Source organism: Bos mutus, chromosome 11 (assembly GCF_027580195.1).
Source record: "Bos mutus isolate GX-2022 chromosome 11, NWIPB_WYAK_1.1, whole genome shotgun sequence".
Lineage (NCBI taxonomy): Eukaryota > Metazoa > Chordata > Mammalia > Artiodactyla > Bovidae > Bos > Bos mutus.
Window position 1 is genome coordinate 8,434,250 of NC_091627.1, and position 22,370 is coordinate 8,456,619.

General features: G+C 52.4%; 1 protein-coding gene across 1 annotated transcript; it reads right to left on the reverse strand.

The window, feature by feature from the left end:
- Nucleotides 1-14,926: 14,926 nt before the first annotated feature.
- CDK9 (cyclin dependent kinase 9) lies at nt 14,927-19,906 on the reverse strand. The gene is made up of 7 exons (XM_005908444.2): nt 19,200-19,906; nt 18,632-18,713; nt 17,727-17,817; nt 17,211-17,377; nt 16,926-17,097; nt 16,614-16,762; nt 14,927-15,865 (listed from the first exon to the last, which is right to left on the reverse strand). Exons 1-7 carry the CDS (start codon nt 19,655-19,657, stop codon nt 15,500-15,502), a joined length of 1,485 nt encoding a protein of 494 aa, XP_005908506.2. The 5' UTR covers nt 19,658-19,906; the 3' UTR covers nt 14,927-15,499.
- Nucleotides 19,907-22,370: the final 2,464 nt, after the last annotated feature.

A 22,370-nucleotide genomic window follows, 5' to 3' on the forward strand; every position in this document is an offset into this window, starting at 1 on the left:
AGTCCATGGCATCACCAAGAGTCGGACATGACTGAACGACTAACACACACACTTCTTTATATTCAAAGATAGCAGCAGACTATATACACTATATTCCCATATAACTTTATATCCTAGACCTTATTCTGGACTGTGTTGCCACATAAGAGAGGCTGTATTGGCTAATTTGGTTTTTTAAAGCTGCATAGTACTCCTTGGTGTGGAAGTACTGTCATGTATGTGGCCAGTCTCTTACTGATGGATGTTTAGGTTTTCAATATTTGGCCATCACAAGCAATGCTACGGCGAGTAACATTGTTCCTTCCATGTGTGAGCACATCTGATGGATAAATCCCAGGAAGTGCAATGGCTGGATCAAAGGTGATGTGCATTTGACACTTTCATACAGACTGCCACGTTGTCCTCCATAGGGACAAGGCCGGTTTCCACCCCCATGGCCCTGAGGGGCATGAGCCATCTATTTCCTCAGCAGCATACACCATTAGCCAACTCTGATCTTGCCAGTCCCATAGGGGTAAACATGTATTCTCAGGGTAGCTATCTTTTGCATTTATTTTATTATGAAGGAGGGTGAGCATTTTTTATCTTTAAAAGTCAAGGGCTTCCCTCGTGGCTCAGTGGTAAAGAATCCACCTGCCAATGCAGGAGACATGGGTTCGGTCCCTGGTCCAGGATGATCTCACATGCAGCAGAGCAACTAAGCCCATGGTCCACAACCATTGAGCCTGTGCTCTAGGCCCCGGGAGCCGCAACCACTGAAGTGCCCATGCCTGGAGCCTGTGCTCAGCAACAAAAGAAGCCACCGCAATGAGAAGCCTGTGCCCTGCAACTAGGGGGTAGGCCCTGCTCTGCACAACTAGAGAAAAGCCTGCTTAGCAACAAAGACCCAGCATAGCCAAAATAAAAATAATTAATTTTTTAAAAAAGGTCATTTGTATTTCTTTAGCATTCCCCTCATCTCCTTTGCATTATGGCTTTTTTAAAAAAAATTTTATTTGGCTACACTAGGTCTTAGGTGAAGCTGCACCAGGTCATGCAGCTTCAATACTTTGGCCATCTGATGCGAACAGCTGTCTCATTGGAAAAGATCCTAATGCTGGGAAAGACTGAGGGCAGAAGGAAAGGGCATGACAGAGGATGAGATGGTTGGCTGGCATCATCGACTCAATGGACACGAATCTGAGCAAACTCCAGGAGAGAGTGAAGGACAGGGAAGCCTGGCATGCTGCAGTCCGTGAGGTCACAGAGTCTGACGCAACTGAGCGACTGAAAAACAACAAAAGTCTTAGTTGTGGCATGTGGGTCTAGCTCCCTGACCAGGATCAAACCAGGGCCCCTGCACTGGGAGCATGGAGTCTTCGCCGCTGGACCACCAGGAAAGTCTCATCATTGCTTTTTATTTGAAAAGCTACAGATATTTGTACAAGAAAGAAGCTAAAGTATAAAGGAGAAAATCAAAAGCACTTTCATAGTGCACCCGGAGAACCACTGTTGGCCTTTTGGTCTCATTCTTCATAAAGAACAATAGAAACAAATCCACTGTGTGGAGAACAGAGAAAACAAGGACTCAGGGAAACTGGCAAGCAGGCCAGTGTCCACCCATGGGAGGCAGGTCTGCAGGCATGCACGGAGGGTAGTGAGGGGCCAGGGGGTCCTGCTTCAACCCTCCACCCTCCCAAAGGGAAAGGGTGTGATCCATCCATCCATTCATGTGTTCATTTGGTGAGAAATGGTCTCTGCCAGACCTGGGTTCGGTGATGGGGACACTGGCTTGTGGGGACAGATGACAAGGCTCTGCTCTTGGAGCACCCTGCCCAGGGAGCAAGAGAAGAGTGAAGAATGAAACTTGAAAAGAACAAAGATTTGTGATTTCTGTTTAAAGCCTGTAGGGACGGGAGGTTGGGGACCAGAGAGGAAGAGAGACAGCTTGGGGCCACACAGCAGGTCAGCAAAGGCACCATGCTGGGCTATCTAGACGCAGATCTGCCTGAGTTACTGCTCTCTCTCCTGCCTCATCGTGACAGCTGGCAAAGACTTCAAGACTTGGTCTTGGCCAAGCTCATGCTCACAACTTTTACCTCTGCCTGAAACACCTTTCCCCTAAACTTTTCCTCTTTGCTCTTTTGGGTGGGTTCCTTTAGCATTTATCCCTGGAATTGGCATTGCAATCTCTTTTTAATCCTCACAAAAAATATATGAATGAAAGATTATCCCCATTTGACAGGTTGCAAAATGGAGGCTCACAGAGGGTAAGCACCTCATTCAGAGTGAGACAGTGTGTGGCAGAGCTAAGATGCAAAGCCAGATTTCCTGGCTTTAAAACCTGCCCCAACTTGCCACCACCGGTCTGGTTAATCTCTGCTGTCGATGCTCTGTGTGACCTTGGGCAATTTGCTTCCTCTTTCTGATTCTGTCTTGACTTGCAGTCTTCTTAATAGGACAAGGCTGAAATGAGTTCTGTCCCATCTCATAATTTCCAGGGGAGGCTGGGTCTTGATGATGCCAAGAGTCTCCAAAGGCACTCCAGAGAGCCAGGACTAGAGGGGTTCCGCTGGCCATTCCCCACCCCCACCCAGGGTTCTGTGAAGACCAGACGAGGTTCAAGCTCTTTGGCAGGTTTATGCAGAAGACTAGCATTCAGAAGGGAGGGTACATTTCCAATGGCCACATCCAGATTCAGACCCTCTGATACATAAGGGCTCCCCTCACCTCTGAATGTCAGCTTATATCCAGGGACCTACATGGAAATTCTTTTCTGTCGCTGGGTGAGAAGAAACTTGCCTTAAACAGAATTCCATATCCTCAGTGGAGCAGCCTCTCCTTATCCTCACCCTGACTCTGGCTCCAGAGGTGTGAATGGATTTAGTGTATTAGGAGGGCAGCGGACCTTAAAAATGGGCCTCCCTCCGACCCTGCGGTTCTCCTGCTTCTAAGGTTGACCCCGAGGAAACAAACAACTGGAGCTGTGCTCAGGGGCCCACGTGCTGTTTATCACCCTCCATCTCGGGTGGCAGGTGACACAGTTGATGACCTGATGACGCCCTTCTTCCTGAAACCCTTTGTTCTCAGCTTCCTGGACACCTCCCCTCCCCATCCTCCTCCTTCCTGGCTGGGTGAGCCCTGCTGGCTCTGCGTTCTCCCCTCCGACCTCCTCCCGTTGCGGCCAGGGACTCACACCCCTCTCCCCGAGGTGGTCCCTGCTGTCCCCGGTCACATGTCAAACATGTGACCATGTTTGACTTTCAAATGTCCCTCTTCGCTGGCTACCGACATGAGTGCCTGGTGACCGCTCAGCGTCTGCAGGCATCTCAGCTGCTCCCCAGGGCTTTTCAGTTTGGGGAACAGCTCCACCCAGGGGGCTCAAGTCTTAAGCTAGGCCTCGGGCTTCCCTGGTGACTCAGGGGTAAAGAATCCACCTGCCAATGCTGGAGACACGGCTTGATCCCTAACCCAGGAAGATCCCACATGCCGTGGAGCAACTACTGAACCCGTGCCCTAGAGCCTGGGAGCCTCAACTACTGAGCCCACGTGTCACAACTACGGAAGCCCCCATGCCCTAGAGCCCATGCTCTGCAACAAGAGACTCTGCCGCAATGAGAAGCCCACGCACCGCAACTAGTGAGTAGCCCCTGTTTTCACTGCAACTGGAGAAAAGCACAACCATAAATAAATACAATCATAAAGGTAAATAAATAAATAAAGCTAGGCCTCACTGCCATCCCTCCAGGCCCAGGCCATCACTGCTGGTCTAACCTATCACCTCCTTGCTGTTGTTCCTCTTGACCCCCACAACCACAATTGTTTCCCCTTTTTTTTTGTCTTTTTTTGGCCATGCCACGTGACATGGAGAATCTTAGTTCCTCAACCAAGGATCAAACCCGCACTCCCTGCATTGGAAGTGTGGAATCTTAACCACTGGACCACCAAGGAAATCCCCGTTTAAATCATTAAAAAAAAAACAAAAAAAAACAGATCTCCTCTCTCCTGCTTCAAATCTCCCCATGGATTCTCACTGCACTTAGGATGGTGTCCAAACTTTTGATCTTACCATTGCCCCCAGCCCTGCTGGTCTCCTCTGATTCTCAAACACACCAAGCTCACGCCCACCTTTGTGAAAGTCCACGTCTACTGAGCACTTAGCATGAAGTTCAGTTCAGTTCAGTTCAGTCGCTCAGTCGTGTCCGACTCTTTGCAACCCCATGAATCGCAGCACGCCAGGCCTCCTTGTCCATCACCAACTCCCAGAGTTCACTCAGACTCACGTCCATCGAGTCAGTGATGCCATCCAGCCATCTCATCCTCTGTCGTCCCCTTCTCCTCCTGCCCCCAATCCCTCCCAGCATCAGAGTCTTTTCCAATGAGTCAACTCTTCTCATGAGGTGGCCAAAGTACTGGAGTTTCAGCTTTAGCATCATTCCCTCCAAAGAAATCCCAGGGCTGATCTCCTTCAGAATGGACTGGTTGGATCTCCTTGCAGTCCAAGGGACTCTCAAGAATCTTCTCCAATACCACACTTCAAAAGCATCAATTCTTCGGCACTCAGCTTTCTTCACAGTCCAACGCTCACATCCATGCATGACCACTGGAAAAACCATAGCCTTGACTAGATGAACCTTTGTTGGCAAAGTAATGTCTCTGCTTTTGAATACGCTATCTAGGTTGGTCATAACTTTCTTTCCAAGAAGTAAGCGTCTTTTAATTTCATGGCTGCAATCACCATCTGCAGTGATTTTGGAGCCCCAAAAAATAAAGTCTGACACTGTTTCCACTGTTTCCCCATCTATTTCCCATAAAGTGATGGGACCAGATGCCATGATCTTTGTTTTCTGAATGTTGAGCTTTAAGCCAACTTTTTCACTCTCCTCTTTCACCTTCATCAAGAGGCTTTTTAGTTCCTCTTCACTTTCTGCCATAAGGGTGGTGTCATCTGCATATCTGAGGTTACTTAGCATGAAAGGTATTCATTTAATCCTCACAGCGGCTTGAGGAGTACTGTGATTATCCTCCTTACGAAGATGGGAAACTGAGGCAGAGGGGTTGCTCAGCCAGCCCAAGGTCATACAGAGTGAGCGCACGACAGAGCCTCAGGGCTTTTGCACTGGGATTCCCTCCGTCCGGAATGATCTTCCCCCTAAAGTTCACGTGACTAACTCATGATCATTTCAGATCTCTGATCAAATGTCCCCTTGCCACATTCTTGCCATCTACCCTTTTGTACCTTTTAGATTCTAAACCATGTGACTGTATCAGCATTTCAAAATAAATGTTTTCTAACAGAGCATTATAAATTTTGATGTAAGAAGCTTGTTAAGGGAACAAACCTTTTGATGACTCAGTATGGACACTGGGATCCCATTTTTGTTCAAATAATTACAATTTAGAAACTAGCCTGGGCATTTTTCTCCTAAAAGGTAACTATGATTAGCTCTGAGAGGTAAGGCTAGAAGTGACTTTTATAAGTATATATATATATTTTTTTCTTTTAAAAATTTTTATTTAGAGGTGACTGTTACCGTCCTTTTGCTTGTATGTATTTTATAATTTTTCCCCTGGTAACATGCCTAAGTGGGAAAAAGAATGAATGATTCCTTCCATGTTAGTTGACCAGCACCTCAAAGTTCTACTGTTTTTTTGTTTTTAAGATTTTTTGATGTGGCCATTTTTAAAGTCTTTATTGAATTTGTTACAATATTGCTTCTGTTTTATATTTTGGGTTTTTTTGGCCGAGAGGCACATGGGATCTTAGTTCCCCTACTAGGGATCGAACCCTCACCCCTGCATTGGAAGGTGAAGTCTTAACCACTGGACTGCCAAGGAAATCCCTCAGAGCTCTTCTTGATCAACATTCCTGGTCAGCAGCTGGGGGTACTGAGGCCCAGCAAGGGGCCAGAACTGACCTGGAAGCAGGTGTGGCTCCCAGACGCTCCTGGGAAGTTTCTGGGGTCTCCACTCATAGCCAAGAAGGCCTTTCGAAGGGCACCAGGTGTGTGGCGTGGAGCCTTGAGGTGGGACACGCCACTGAAAGGCTGGCTTCAGTTCTGCCACCTCCCCGAAGGGCCTGAGTGGTCTCTGAGCTGGCCGATCCTTTCTTTGCTCAAACCTGAGAGCAGATTGCCAATTTTCAGAAAGGAAAAAAAAAAGTGTGGAACATGTTTTCTCAGTTTATGACACTCTGCAACCATGATTGTCCTTGGTACCTTCTCCCTGGAGGTAAGATTTACAGAGCCTCCTCCTTGCCTGGTGCTGTACTGAGCCCATTTTACAGGTGAGGAAACAGAGGATAGGAGGCAAGGAATCACCTGGGAAGGTCACCAACTAGCAAGTTGGTTCAAGGATTCAGCTCAGTTCCAGCCCCTTTTGATTCCAAATTTAGCCCCTCTGATCAAGCTAGGGAAACCCTGGCTCGTGTTTTTTTTTTTTTTGTAACATGGGTTTTCTTAAATAACAATACAAGTTCTTCCTAGACATCAGCACTGTGCAAGGACTTTTATACACATCTGTCTCCTTTGATCCTCACACCCACCCTGTGAGGGAAGGCCTGTTCTGGGACCCATTTCTCGGGAAGACAACAGAGGCCTAACAGGGGAAGTGGCGTAGTCATTCACAGGGGTCTGTAATACCAGGCCTCCCAATGGACATGAGTTTGAGCAAACTCTGGGAGACAGTGAAGGACAGAGAAGCCTGGCGTTCTGCAGTTCGTGGGGGTGACAAAAAGTTGGGCACGACCTGGTGACTGCACAATAACCACAGTGCACTCCAGACATCCCTGGACCCTGCCCACAGCTGCCCTGTGCCCTTGGAGTGCCTGGTCATCTGGTCAACTAACTGGGCTCTGGCCTTGAGCCGGCTCTCAGTTCAGAGGAAGATGAGAAGCTGTGTGAAATGCCAATACTCCCCAGCCCAGGAGGCTGCCCCTGGTGAGGGGACCACACTGTGTGTCAGGTCGCCTCACCTCTCTAGGGTCCTGGCCTCAAGAGCCAGGGGGCCTGGCTGACCTTGAAGAAGCCATAACTCCCATCCCCTGGCTTCTGGCGCTGCTCCTCTGTTGCTGGGCGGAAGGTCCTCTCTGTCAGGGGTTGGGGGAAGCGGCCAGCCTGGTGTGCAGCCCCAGTCAACGCTGGCTGAGCCACAACAGCCGTGAGATCCTCACAGGGCCTCGCACAGCCATCCCAAGACGGAGACAGGCAATCTTGTGGTGCCTATTCTACAGAGGAGGAAACTGAGGCTCAAAGAGGCTAAGCAACTTGTCTAGTGTCTACAGACTCACATAGTCCAGCCTGGGGTTCCCACCCCCAGCTCTAGCTGGTCCCCTCCAAGGATGATTCTGCCGCTTCTGAGCTGGCAGTCTCCTTGCCCCTGAAGCCCTGTTTCCTCATCTGTAAAGTTGGGGTCGCAGTGCTGCTGGCCTCAGAGGTCTGGAGGTGAGCACACAACTGAGCAACTTCACTTTCACTTTTCACTTTCACTTTTCACTTTCATGCATTGGAGAAGGAAATGGCAACCCACTCCAGTGTTCTTGCCTGGAGAATCCCAGGGACGGGGGAGCCTGGTGGGCTGCCGTCTATGGGGTCGCACAGAGTCGGACACGACTGAAGTGACTTAGCAGCAACAGCAGAGACCTTCAACAAGCCAAGTCCTTACAAGCTCCTACTTGCACCTTCCAATCTTTAAAATGCAGACAATAATGGTCTCAGATCATCAAACACAGACAACAGCGAGCACAGGGCCCAGCAGGTAGAAAGCTCTTTGATCAATAGTGCCATTGTTATTATCATTATTAAAATAGAGCTGACTGCTCTTTCTCATAGATCAGTCTAGAGAGTTAAGTCAGACGAAACCCGGTCTGTAACAGAGCCTGGCACACAGGAGGACCCTCAAGGCCGCCTCGGCTGCCTCCCACACCTCCTGCCCAGTCCTCCTTCAGAGCTTCCCATCCCCACACTGGGTGGGGGGTTCTGTGGAGCCTCCAGTTGGTGAAAAGGAAGCTGTGAGGCCCATGGGGTTGGGGGGCCCTGGACCACCCAGGCCTTTAGAACAAGGTGTAGGATGACAAGGCTTTTTTCTTGGGTCTCTGCAAAGTATGACGTTATGACCATTGCTAATGGCTTGGATCTCTGAGGTCTATCTACACTCATTGCACAAAAGGTAGCCATAGAGAAGAAGGCTGCCTGTCCAAGGTCAGTGTTCTCCTACCTGGAAGGAGGCAGTTTTAGCCGAGAGAGGACACCCCGATAGGCCTGGCTCCTCCATGGCTGCTTCCCACCAGAGCGTCTCAGCCACTGGCCAGCAAGTAGCCAGGGACCTGGCACCTCTCATCCCTGGGCTTCCCGCTCCCCCACTGGGTGGGGCACAGAGTGACCCACGGGTGTGGGTACCTCTGCCAAGCCTGCCCTGGGCTGGGCCACAGAGGGGAGGGGTAGCTGGAGGGATTCCCAAGACCTGGCCTTTTCCCACCCTGGCCTTGGGGGAGTGTGCCTGGGGGTGTGGGCAGGGGCCTGGGAGAAGGTCTCACCTGATAGGCTTCTGCTTTCATCCTGGGATCAGCCCAGGGATCTCTCAGCCTCCCTGCTGGATTTCTGAGCGCAGGACTAAGTCAGAATCTTCCTGTGAGTTAAATAACAACCCGGTGGAGGTTAAAGGTGAGCAGGCAGAAGGGAGTACTAGGGAGGGGGCATGCGGAGACTTCCGGGCCTTGAGGCTGGGCTTCGTGCCCAGTGGGACTGGTTTTATCTGCCTTCTCTTATCGCAGCCCACCTCCCCTTACCGTTAAGGCTGTTTGCCCTGGCCCTGCCCGGCTGGGATCCCTGGTGAGGAGGGAGAGGCCACAGGGCTGCCCTTGAGCTAAGGCGTCCAGGCCTGCTGGGGGGAGGGCTGAGTCTCCCAATCATTTGATCAGAAAGACTCCAGGACACAGACCCAGTCCTCGGCCTACGGGGTGACATCGACGGCCCGGGCAAATGAGCTGGTGCAGGCCTTTCCCGTTTCCCTGGCCTCTCCAGTCATCCGCCAGACTGGTGGCTGGCTCGCTCTAGTGTTTAGGAGACTCCCAGGTGCCAGGCTGCCTCAGGTGATGCCCCCACGAGGCCCTGCCCTCTAAGAGCATTTATTCCTGGCTACATACCTTCCTTCCCAGGTGGGGATGACACTCACATCACCCCAGGGTTCAAGGATAAAGGGGATTAGACTCACACCCGCTGACTTCATCCCAGCCTCCTTTCTGGGGTGTTCTACGGGGAGATGAAGGGTGGGGAGAGACAGGAGCCAGAAGCTCCAGGGTTTAGAACCTGTTTTGCTTGTTTAGAATCTACCCGCAATGCAGGAGACCTGGGTTTGATCCCTGTGTTAGGAAGATCCCCTGGAGAAGGGAAAGGCTACCCACTCCAGTATTCTGGCCATGGACTGTATAGTCCATGGGGTCACAAAGAGTCGGACACAGCTGAGTGACTTTCACTTGGTTGTTTTAATTTTTTTTTAAGTTTAGATTTTTTTTTTTTTTTCCAGCTGTGGTGGGTCTTCGTTATTGCACTCTAGATGCGGCAAGTGGGGGCTACTCTTCACTGCAGTATGAGGCCTTCTCATCATGCTGGCTTCTCTTGTTGAGAAGAGCCTGGGCTCTAGGTGCGTGAGGACTCAGTAGTTATGGTGCTCGGGCTTGGTTGCTCCAAGGCATGTGGAATCTTCCTGGACCAGGGATGGAACCCATGTCCCTTGCATTGCAAGGCTGATTCTTAACCGCTGGACCACAGGGAAGCCCTGGTTGTTTTTAAAACATGGTTTAATTGCATGAGTAAAGATATTAATTCAGGAAATATGAGAAAACACAGAGAAGCATAAAGGATGTGCTGTGTGCTCAGTCACTCAGTCGTGTCTGACTCTTGGCAACCCCATGGACTGTAGCCCACCAGGCTCCTCTGTCCATGGGATTCTCCAGGCAATAATATTGGAGTGGGTTGCCATGCCCTCCCAGGAGATCTTCCCGACCCAGGGATTGAACCTGCATCTCTTACATCTCCTGCATTGGCAGGCGGGTTCTTTACCATTAGCGCCGCCTAAAGGACAGAAACACCTTGATAACCATGGGTAATGTTTTAGTGTGATTGCTTCCATTTTTCTTACAAAAGAGCAGAAGCAGGAGATACTGGGTTGGCCAAGAAGTTCATTCGAGTTTTTCCATACGATCTCATGGTAAAACCTGAATGAACTTTCTGGCCAACCCAGTATTTTGTAACCTGCTCTTTCTATCTGTTGTCTTTGGAACGTCTTCCTGCCACAGAGCATATACTTCTTGTCCTTCTGCATGGCCGCCCAGCATCCTGTCACAGGGCCCTGCTCTACCTGTGCCACCCAGATCCTGGGCAACAGCGTAGCATCGACCGTCAGCTTGTTAGAGGTGCCCCACACAGACCTGTGAGTCAGGGATCGGATATGTGCTGACCTTGGGGGAGTGCTGCTCTAACATACTGAAGCTGATGGGGGCTCATGCTTTTCCACAAGCAAAGTTGCCCTGAACCTCATGGACGAGTCGGGCAGAAGTGGCAGATAACAGGGTAGGGGCACGATCTTTTGAGGTTGTAGCCCTGGCGTGGCCACAGTGCACTGGGCCACGTGGCTCTTCTGTGTACAGGACAAGAATTAACAGGCATCCTCTCCTGCTGGGCATTCTATGATGCGCTGGCTCCTATCTTAGAATGTGCAAGACTAGCTCCTTCCCCGACCCTCCTACAGTAGATTGTTCTACTTCTTGTCTTTGGTTCCTCTCCTCCTGTTCTCCAGGGATCCTACTGCTCCCAGAGGGGTTTCATCTGAAACAATCCATCCAGTGGCTGTTGCCAAGGTCACCACTGAGGTCCGCATGGCTAAACCTGACGGTCAGTCCTCACCCCCATCTCCTGGGCCTATCAGCAGCACTTGTCTAAGTGATCGATCCTGTGTCTCAGAAACACCCTCTGTCTCTTTAGCTCCTGGATCCCACTCTTCTTACAGTCTCCTTCTCTCTCTTTTTTTGGCCATGCTGCCCGGTTTGCAGGATCTTAGTTCCCAACCAGGGATCGAACCTGGGGCCTGGCAGTGAAAGCACCAAGTCCTAACCACTGGACTACCATGGAATTTCCTCTATGGTCTCTTCTTTTTTAAAGAGTATGACTTTTTTTTTAAGTCTTTATTGAATTTATAACAGTATTGCTTTTTTTTTTTTCTTTTGGTTGCACTGGGCCTTCATTGCTTTGTCTGGGCTTTTTCTAGTTGCAGGAAGTGGGGCTACTCTTCACTGTGGTGTACGGGCTTCTCATTGCAAAGTCTTCTCTTGTTGACAAGCACAGGCTCTAGGCGCTCAGGCTTTGGTAGTGGCAGCACGTGGGCTCAGTAATTGCGGCACTGGCTCAGTAGTTGTGGCACATGGGCTTCATTGCTGTGCTCCATGCAGAATCTTCAAGAACCAGGGATCGAACCCTTGTCTCCTACATTGGCAGGTGGATTCTTACCCACTGCGCTACCAAGGAAGTCCTGCTCCCGCCTTTTGTTTGTTTTTATGTATTGTGTTTTTGGCCACGAGGCATGTGGGATCTTAGATCTCCAACCTGCACCCTCTGCATTGGAAAGAGAAGTCTCAGTCACTTGACTGTCAGGCAAGTCTCCTATGGTCTCTGATTTCTTTTAAAGAGTAACTCTTTTATACAGTGATTTATCTTTGGCTGTGATGGGTCTTCGTTGCCGGGTGGGCTTCCCTCCAGTTGCGGTGATCAGGAGTACTTTCTAGTTGCCGTGCTAGGGCGTCTCGTTGAGGGGTGACTTCTCTTGTTGGGGAACACTGGCTGTAGGGCGTGAGGGCTTCACTAGTCACAGCATGTGGGTTCAGTACTTGCGGCTCTTGGGCTCTAGAGCACAGGTTGATAGTTGTGTCACATGGGCTAAGTTGCTCCAAGGCATGTGGGATCTTCCTAGATCAGGGACTGCGCCGGTGTCCCCTGCAGGTGGGTTCTTTACTGTTGAGCCGTCAGGGAAGCCCCCTCTGGTCTCTTCTTATTTTGTCTGTTGTCCTCAACTCCCTGATGACACTGAACCCTGGAGTGTCCCACTGGGCCTCATCTCTTCTCCCTTCTTCATGTGATGGGAGTTGAAAAACCAACTGGGAGTTCTGACAACTCCCAAATTTTGTGTGTGTCTAGACTTTGGGGGGCCCTGAACTAGATACCAGATGTATGCCTGCCATCTCAGCCTGGATGCTGAAGCCCTCTTTGTCTTGGGAGTGGCAGAAAGTTTATAGGTCCGGTTCTGTTCTAACTCTTGAGAGGTTTCATTCAGGCTTGTCTGTTCATGGGATTCTCCAGGCAAGAATACTAGAGTGGGCTGCCAAGCCCTCCTCCAGCGGATCTTCCTGACCCACGGATTTAACTCAAGTCTCTTACATCCTGACCCAGGGATTGAACCCGAGTCTCCTGCATTGGCAGGCTGTTTTTTTTTTTTTTACCACTAGTGCCACCTGGGAAACACCTGTAATTCAAATAGTTGAATTACAGTGTTGTATTAATTACTGCTATACAGGAAAATGACTCAGTTATACATGTATCTACATTCTTTTTCATATTCTTTTGTTATGGTTTATTGGAGGAAATTGAACATAGTTCCCTGTGCTGTACAGTAGGATCTTTTTGTTTATCCATTCTACATATACTGGTTTGCATCTGTTAATCCCAAACTCCCAATCCAACTCTCTCCAACCACTCTCCGTCTTGGCAACCACTAGTCAATACTCTGCAGCCCAGATTCCATTTCTGTTCCACAGGTAAGTTCATTACTGTCCTCTTTTAGGTTCCACATGTAAGTGGTATCATCTGGTATTTGTCCGACTTGACTTAGTATGATATTCTCTAGTTGCATCCCTGTTGCAGCAAATGGCATTATTTCCTGCTTTATCTGTTCAATTGCTCAGTTGTGACTCTGCAACCCCATGGACTGTGGCACACCAGGATTCCCTATCAGCAGCTCCCAGAGCTTGCTCAAACTCATGTCCGTTGAGTTGGTGATGCCATCCAACCATCTCATCTTCTGTTGTCCCCTTCTCCTTCTGCCTTCAGTCTTTCCCAGCATCAGGGTCTTTTCCAATGAGTCAGTTCTTAACATCAGGTGGCCAAAGTACTGGAGCTTCAGCATCAGTCCTTCCAATGAATATTCAGGGCTGATCCCCTTAGGATGGCCTGCTTCGGTCTTCTTATGGCTGACTAGTTTCACTGTGCATGCGCACCACATCTTTATTCATTATCTGTTGATGGACATTAGGTTGTTCCATGTTTTGGCTATTGAACACAGGAGTGCATGTCTTTTTGAATTATAATTTCATCTGGATATATGCCCAGGAGTGATTGCTGGATCATATGGTAATTCTATTTTTAGTTTTCTGAGGAAACTCCATACTGTTGTTTTCTTTCTGGCTGTGCTGGGTTTTCGTTGCTGCTGCGCTCTTCTCTAGCTGTGGTGAGTGGGGGCTCCTCTCCAGCTGCACTGTAACTTCTAGTTGCAGAGGAAGGTCTTCTCACTGCAACGGCTTCTCCTGTTGCAGAGCATGTGGGCTTAGCGGCTGTGGCTCCCGCGCTGGAGAGCGGAGGCACCACAGTTGTGGTGCAGAGGCTTAGCTGCTCCGCAGCATACGGCATCTTCCCAGACCAGGGATTGAACCTGTCTCCTGCACTGACAGGCAGATTCATTACCATTGAGCCACCGGGGAAGCCCCATAATGTTTTCCACTGTTTTCTTTTTAAATCAGATTGTGGGAATTCCCTGGTGGTCCAGCGGTTAAGACTCTGTGTTCCCACTGCAGTGGGGCACGAGTTCTATCCCTGGTCAGGGACCTAAGATCCTGACTACCATGCGGTGCCATCCAAAAAAAAAAAAAAAAAATTGGATATTTTTTTAAATCACCAGAGTGTGTTCCTCTCTGTACAGAGCTCTCTGAAGGCTTCCTGGGCTTGGGGCTAGAATAGATTCTCCCTAAGCCTCCAGAAAGAACCAACCTTGCTGATGACAACTCCAGATTTCAGACTTTTCTCCTCAGAACAGACAGTAAGTTGGTTATTCTAAGCCACTGTGTTTGGCAGCCCCAAGAATCGAATAGGCTAGTCATTTTTTTTTTTCCTTTCACTTGCCTTTTGTAAAGCTGTGACCCAGGTTAATACCTACCAGGAAAGCACAGTTCAGGTAAAAGGTTTTGCCAATCTTTTTTCCCCAGGTCCCCTTTAAGAGGCCTCCACTGGACAGAATGTAGAATGTGCTTCATATGTGCCTATCTCAGATTTCAGACTCACAGGAAATGTATCAAAGGTATTCCACAGAGTGTGCTGTTCCTGAGTGTCCCAGCTCAGAGCCCACATGATCCAACAGATCTGCTAACTGTTCCCTGTCCTCCCGCCTGCTTGCCACCCTAACTCTTCCTACTGCCACCTCCGCAAGGCCCTGGAGACCCTTCAGCTCTTTTGGTCATTTCCTCTCTTGCCACTCTCTGGTCAGCAGCCTGAGAACTCCTGCAGGTTACAGATCTGTTGTCATTCCACTGGCTAGAAGCCTTTCCAGCCTCCTGTGATTGTAAGTCAAGTCTGAACACATCTGTCAGCCAAGGCAGGCTGCCCCGCCGGGTCATCACTGCAGGTGCGGCTCACAGAAGGTCTCCCCGTTTCCTCCTCAGCAGACTGGGTCCCTTTTCTCATCTGTCTCCCTGCTTTCTCGGACACTGAGTGGAGAGGAGAATAAGGGAGCATCATGGTACCTGCCACTTGGGTACTCAAGAAAAATAAACAAGAGAGACAGAAGTCCCCTGAAGGTATGTCAGGGGACATGAACTGGGACAAAGAAAAGTACCACGTCCTGACAAATCAAATCTCAGTGGTCAGTTACAGGGTTAGCTGGCGGTCTGAACATAGAACACAGCACACAGCCATTTACTGAAAAAGAGTCAACTTTAATTGTAACTGACCAGCCTGTACCCAGGAATGTCTCTGAACAATTGAACAAAATCAACACGATAAAACTGTCCTATCGAAGAAACCAAAAGCATCCATCGGCCTCAGAGGTTCTGAGGGCTAGGCTCAGAGCAGCCCGTTCCCATTCCTGCGGCTGGTTCTGTGCCCCACAGAAGTTTCTCATCCCACAGGGAGGGCCGGGGTGGGTGAGGGACCAGTCCCCTCCTCCTAGCATGCTAGGGTATCTCAGAGTCACCAGTGGGGCGTGCCTTTCCCCAACCCCAGTCATGTCCTAAAGTAAAGGGAGACCCTCTGGGCATCACCGCCAAAGCCAGGGAACAAGGTGAGGCAGCTCAGGTGCCTTCCTGGACTCTCCGCCAAAGTTTTACTCCAGTCTGCTCGGTTGGTGCCTGATGCCCAGGGTGTGGATTAAATAAGATATGCGCTAGAGGAAAAACTCACATGCCCCATAATCTCCACGCTGCAAGTCACAGAGCAGAAGAAAAAAAAACAAAACCACGGCCCTAACGAGAAGCAACAGCAGCCGGCCCTCAGAAGACGCGCTCAAACTCCGTCTGGTTGGTGGTGGCGGGATTCCGGCTCTGGTTGGTGGACTGCTGGGTGATCTGGCTGCCCTTCCGGCGTGGAGGTGCCAGGTACTCGAACATGGATGTCAGGTGGGTGGACAGCATGCCCTTGAGGTCCGAGGGCATGGGGTCAGACCAGAAGAAGTCGTGGTTGAGGGCGTCGTCACTGTCGATGCGCTGGGCGGGGTCCAGCACCAGCAGCTTGTCGATGAGGTCCAGTGCGTAGGGGTCTCGCACGTAGGCCTTCAGCCTGTCCTTCACCTTCCGCTTCTGGCCCTTGACCAGCTCCACTTTCTCAAACAGCTCGTACTTGTCCACATTTGGCCACACCTGGGGCAGGGGGGAGGCATGGAAAGAGGGGAAGACTAGTTCAGCAGGGTATGTGCCTGATCCACTGGTCAAGTACGTATTCAGTGACTGGATACGTCTCTGTTCAGGACTTCCCTGGTGATCCGATGGTTAAGAACTGCCTGCCAATGCAGGGGACATGGGTTTGATCCCTGCTCTGGCAAGATTCCACATGCCATGAAGCAGCTAAGCCCGTGCGCCACAACGACTGAAGCCCGGGTCTAAAGCCAGTGCTCTGGAGCAAGAGAAGCCCCCCGCACTGCAACTAGATAAAGCCCAGGCGCAGCAATGAAAATCCAGAACAGCCAAAAATAAATAAGGAAATACTACAACTTGCTCAGATGCTTCCAGACCACCCCAGAGCCCTCTGCGGCCAAAGCATCAGTAACCACAGATGGGACACAGGCACTGAGTACCAGACCCTTTAACATGAATCACCTGGGATACGTGTGCCAAGCGTGACAGAACCACAGATGTCTCACGGCACAGGTCAGTTCTGAGGCGAGGCACTCAAGACACCTTGCCGGAAAACCCCAGGAACCGGGGATGCAGCCCAGACCTGACGTCACGATGGCTAACAGTAGACTGTGACCCTCCATCAGCCGCCTGTCCAGGTCAGGGCTTCGCCTCTGTTCCGTGCCCCGCTCCTCCCCTGCTAGGGAGCCTGCCCCACCCACCTCAGAGGTGTGTGGCCTGGGGGGGTGGCCCCAGGAGGCGGGCTGTGACGCACCTCGGGGGTGATGGAGCCGCAGAGCTGGCTGATGAGGGCGAGTTGGTGCTGCTCCGTGTTGCCCTGCATGATGGGGCTGCGGGTCCACATCTCCGCCATGATGCACCCAGCACCCCACAGATCAATGGGGGGGCCGTAGTCCCGCTCCCCTGGGAATAAGAGCACACCAGGGAGGGCCCCCTGAGCCCCACGGCCTCCTGAGAGGCCACGCCCCTGGGGCCGGTGGCTCAAGAAGCCCTGGCAGTTGGGGTGCTGAGACTGAGCTGAGTGCCCAGCCCCTGCTCCCCTCTGCCAGCTCGGGAGAGTCCTCACCGAGCAACAGCTCTGGGGGCCGGTACCAGAGGGTCACCACACGGTTGGTGTAGCGGTTGGGCTGGCTGTTCTTGGCCAGGCTGAAGGCCCGGGCCAGCCCAAAGTCCGCCAGCTTCAGAACCCCATCTCGGGTGATGAGCACGTTAGCCGCCTTCATGTCCCGGTGCAGGATCTGCAGGAAGCACAAGGCGGAGGGTTCCCAGGGATCCCTTAGCCATGCCCACCCCGCAGTGAGCTCAAAGGCCAGCCCAAGCCTTGCTCTCTCCTCCCCGACCAGGGCCCCACCTTGTTCCTATGGATGTAGTAGAGGCCGTTAAGCAACATCTGCATGACCCTCTTGATCTCAGATAGTGTGAACTTGACTAAAACGTTGCTCAGCAGCCCAGCAAGATCATGCTCACAGAAGTCAAACACCAGGTATATACTGCCTTTGCAGCGGTTATAGGGGGAAGCTGAGGCAGGAAGAATGAGGAGAGAGGGGGAGGCAAGAAAAAAAAAATCAGAAACCTTATATGCAACTCATTTCCTCCAAACTAGCTCCCAACTCCTCCAACCCATGGCCACCCAAATATCCGGGTACGAATTCCTTCACGGGTAAGGTATTTTCTGAGTGCATTCTCTGGGCTGGGTGCTGTGGCAGGCCCTGGGGAAGCACCTGCTCCGATGAAAAGACCAGAGAAAGCAGTCACAGTTGGAATGTCTGGGTTAAGAAGAGGCAGTGTAAATGTGTCCAGTGTCAACTCCGCAAACAAAGCCTCAGTTTTTCCATCTGAAAATGGGGACATGATCCAAACAACTTACCTTTGGTTCGACAGATCTCAATCAAGTTGACCACATTCTCGTGTTTTAGAAGCTGGAGGATCTTGATCTCCCGCAATGCTGTAATGGGGAACTGGGTGGGAGAAAAGACAGGAGGAAGTCAAAAGTGGGTAAGCACACTACAGACCCATGAACTGGCCATGGGGTCCACGCGAAGGGTCAAAGGTTCAGGGACAGAGTAAATGCACAGGCTCTGAAATTAGTTGTCTCAAATACCACATATGTAAAATGGGAGTAACTATGTACCCCTCATAAAGAACTGAATGAAATGAATCAAAATAATTCAATGAACGAACCGAAACAGTGATACTTCACACAAAAGTTCTGTTACCAGTCGTCAGACGCTCTGCAGTTTCTTCAACCTTATAAATTTTAGCCCTATGCCTGCATTTAACCTGTTTGGCAGTTAACAAATATTAAAGAAGCTGGTCTCTGGAAAGCTGAACCAGAACTAACACACGTGTGTGGCACGAGAAACTGTTACTTTTCAGCTAAATGCCAATCACCTTTTCAAAACCATTGCATGTAATTATTAACGTTTTCTATATATATATATATGAAAAATATATATATTTTGCGTTCAACAAAATTAAACCCTAAACAAAAAGTGTTTAAAGACTTCCTAACTCCAAAAACCCAGGGGCACTGGGTACAAGCATGGGCTCCCCCTCCTGGCACCAAACATATTCACCCAAAAATGAAGTACCAAAAGCTCTAAGACATCTGAATTCAAAGACTGAACTGGGAAGTCAAACTTCCTGGAATATGGAAATTTCCAAACACCTAACCTGAATCTATTACGTTGAGAGTCCCCAAAGCAGAAAGGTGGAAACGCAACCTCACGCCCAAGGGAGCTGGGAGACCTGCCCACCCCACCCCATACTCACCCCCTCTTTCTCGTTCTCCATCAGTACCTTCTTCAGGGCCACCTTTTGGCCAGTCTTGCGGTGCTTTGCCTTAAACACCTCCCTGCAGGCGGAGAGGGGAGACCCAAGAGGGATCTTAGAGGACGTCTCCGCAGAGCCCGCCCCTCCCCCACCAGAGGAGGGCCGGAAAGGGAATCCCGGGCGGGGCTGGGCCGGGTCTCCCAGGGCACTCGGCTACCCCACCACGCGGTGACTCCGGTCCCTTCTCGAGTCTCAGCCTCCTTCCCTCTGCTCTTTGCGCCTCAGTAGGGCGTCTCGCGGAGAGATCCCGCTCCACTCACAGGCTCCTCTCTGCAACCCCTCCCTGCCCCCCCATCAAGGGCCTCAGGCTCCTCCCCGCCGGCCGACTCCTTCAGGCCCCGGCGGGGTTGCGGTGCGGCCTAGCGAGACCAGGCGATAAGTTTGCGTCTAAGTGGCTTCCCGACCAACCGGGCCCGGGTCTGGGCGTCCCGACGTCGGCCCGGAGGGGTGCAGGTTCAGGAGGCTCCCGGTCCCTGGGGGTTGGGGAGGGGGGGGTGCCCAGCCTTACCCGAAGGTGCCTTGGCCGATTTTAGCGAGCTTCTCATATTTGGTCACCTCATCACAAAAAGGGCACTCCACCGAGTCGTACTGCTTTGCCATGGCTGACTCCAGTACGCCGCCGCCGCCACTTCCAGCCACCACCGCCGCCGCCGCTGCTGCCGCCGCCGCTCCCGCTCCGGGTCCCGCCGCCGTGCTCCAGGCCCCTCCGCGGCCGCGCCACTTCCGCCTCCACGGCCACTTCCGGCCTCGAGGCGCCGACCCCGCCTCTTCCGCCCGCCGCCCGCCGCCGAGCCCCCTGGGACTTGTAGTTCCCGGGAGGCCAGGAGGAGCCGAAGCTGCAGAGGCGCCTCCGCCACCGCCGCTGCCCCCGCCTCCGCCGCCGCTGGCGCCGGCGGCGGCCCCGATCGGGGGCGCGGGGAGCCGGGGCGCCGGGGCTGGGGCTCGAGGTGGTGCGTCCCGCTGCATCGGCTCGGGCCGCCGCCGCCGCCGCTGCCGAAGCCGCTGCCGCTCTGGCGCCCGATCCGGGGCCAGCCGCAGTGCCCTGCTCCTCCTCCTCCTCCGACGGCGCCGCCTCCGCCGGGCTGCGCTGGGCGCCGGGCGCGGGGGGGCGGTGGGGGGGCAGCCCCCCGAGCCGCGGCCTGGGGGCTCCCTGGCCGGGCCCGGGCCCGGGGCGGCCGGGCGAGGGGGCCAGACGGAAACAGCAGATGAGGAGGCGGCCCGAGAGCCCGGGAGGGGGCGCGTTATAAAGGGGGAGGTGCCCAGGCCTCGCCCTCCCCTCCCCCTCCGCCCGCCCCCTCCCTCCTCCCTTCCACCCTCAGCGGCCGCACCTGCCGCCGCCGCCGCCTGCCTCCCGCCCGCCCGCCCGCCGCCCTCGGCGCGTCACCGCCCGCGGCCCCTCCTCCGCCTTCGGAGGTGGGGCCCCGCGCTCAACACCTGGCTTCGGGGCGCGACTTACCGCGTGCCTCAGTTTACCCGCACATGCCAGCCGCAGCGGGACTCCCTTCCTCCCCTGCTCGGGATTTCCCCACCCGCCCCCCACACCCCACTGTACGCAGGCGAAGACTAGAGGTGCCGAGAGAGCGGCCTGGGGTCCGGGGAGGGGAGAACGGGCCCCCACCGCCGCCTCCCCGGGCCCCAGCCGACACGCCGTTGATATGGCAACCGACGGCCGCCAGGGGGCGCGGCGACATTGAAGGTGGTGAGCCAGCAACGCCTGGGCCTTCCACTCCTGGATCCCCACCCAGTTCTCTGGGAGACAAGAGATGAGACCCACAGGACTTTGGTTCCAGCCGAGCTGCTCCCTAACTGGTCGCGCCCCGGGTTAGTAGCCACAAAGGTAGCTGGCATTTCGTCTGCCCCTCTTGTGTGCTCAGGAAGTGCTGGGCATTCCTGCTGAATCCTGAATCCACCGCCCCATAGTCAGGATCACTAACCAATTTTACAGAAGAGCACATTAAGGCTCGGAGAGGTGAGGTCATTTGCTCAAGGTCTCACAGTAATAAAGCTGGGCCTCGAACCTTGTCTATCTGAATCCGAAGAGGATTCTCTTGATTCAGGCTGTTTACAGTCTGTCCAGCAGTATAGCAAGTGGTGCTGTTTGAGGCCTGCTGTCCTTATGCCAGGGTACCAAGCCCACCACCGTCCACCATCTCCTTCTTTGATCCTATGCCTGCTTCTCCTATCCTGGCCCTTCTTCCCCAGCAGCTTTCTGATACATTCTGGCTCCAGGAGCCTCCTGTATTTCCCTCCAGCCTTTAACACCCAGCCCCCCAACAAGGCTGCCTTCAGACCTCCTCTCCACCCCTCTTCAATCTGCACCCCCCACCCCAGTCCTCCACGAGTGGATCCTAAGACCTGTCTTCCCCAGTCTGTCCCCCTGCCAGCACCCATCAGATCATTCTGAAGTGATGTCTGTATGTCTTTCTCTCCACTGTCATCAGAAAAAACCAAACTGTGACATTTGAGGCTCTTTGCATCTCCCCACCTAGGCTGTGGCCACATTGCTTCCTACACGCCAGGGCCCCTTGCTTTCAGGGCTGTGCTGTCTGATTGCACCCCACTACCTTCTCTTCTGCCAGGAAGGTTCCTGGGTTGCTCTCCAGCTCTTAGCTCACATGGCTTGGCCTTGAAGCTTCTTTGTAGGAGGAGTCAGGAATGGGTCTGGTAATGCTGGTGTCCCAGGAGACCCTGTTCTGCTGGGAGGCAGGGGGACTGCCAGGGAAGGTCTTCAGGATCAGGTGAGGAGCAGAGAGCCCTCTCCTGAAGGCAGTGTGGACCAGCGAGGGTTTGGGGCATGTCAGGGAGTGATCTGGGGTCAGTTTCTTGGGTGCAGTATTAGAAGCAGGGTGGCCATTGGCTAAACTGGGGGTGGGGAGAGCAGGGAGGGAGAAAATAATAATAATTGTAGTAATTATAGTTTATGGAGGGAAAATAAATGGTCCAAGCTGTACACTTAGCACTTTATGGGAATTATCTCAATTCTCACTCAGCAATATTATACTATTATTACCTCTATTGTACATAGAAGAACACTGAAACTCAGGGGTGACATCACTTATTGTTGTTCAGTTGCTAAGTCGTGTCTGACTCTTTGCAACCCCATGGACTGAAGCCCACCAGGCTCCTCTGTCCTCCAGTATCTCCTGGAGTTTGCTCAAATTCATGTCCACTGAGTCCGTGATACTATCTAACCAGCTTATCATCCGTGATACTATTTAACCAGCTTATCTCCTGGAGAAGGAAACGGCAAACCCACTCCAATATTCTTGCCTGGAGAGCTCCGTGGACGGTGACATCATTGGCCAGGGTCAAATAGCTGGCTGGTTGCCACACTGATATGTAAAGCCAACACCAGCCAAAGTCTGGTGCCAACCCCAAGCAGTTACCCATGTCAGGACTCCGCCCACCTGGGCTGAGGGTGGAGCAAGGGCACTGTCATGGCACAGCATCGCCAGCTGGGTGGCCAGATGCCAGTGGGAGGTGTGGGAGGGGATAATCACATTGGGTGGGAGGGGGAAGTCTGCGTGGGTTTGGGTGGCTTCCACCATCAGATTCTCAGGCTGGGGCCCCTGCTTATTTCTCACAAGCTCTCCCTAAGTTACATCCTGTGGGCAGAGGCCTCAGCAGAAGTTCCGGTGGTGTCATCACCTCCACCGCCCCCATCCCTGGCCTGAACCCT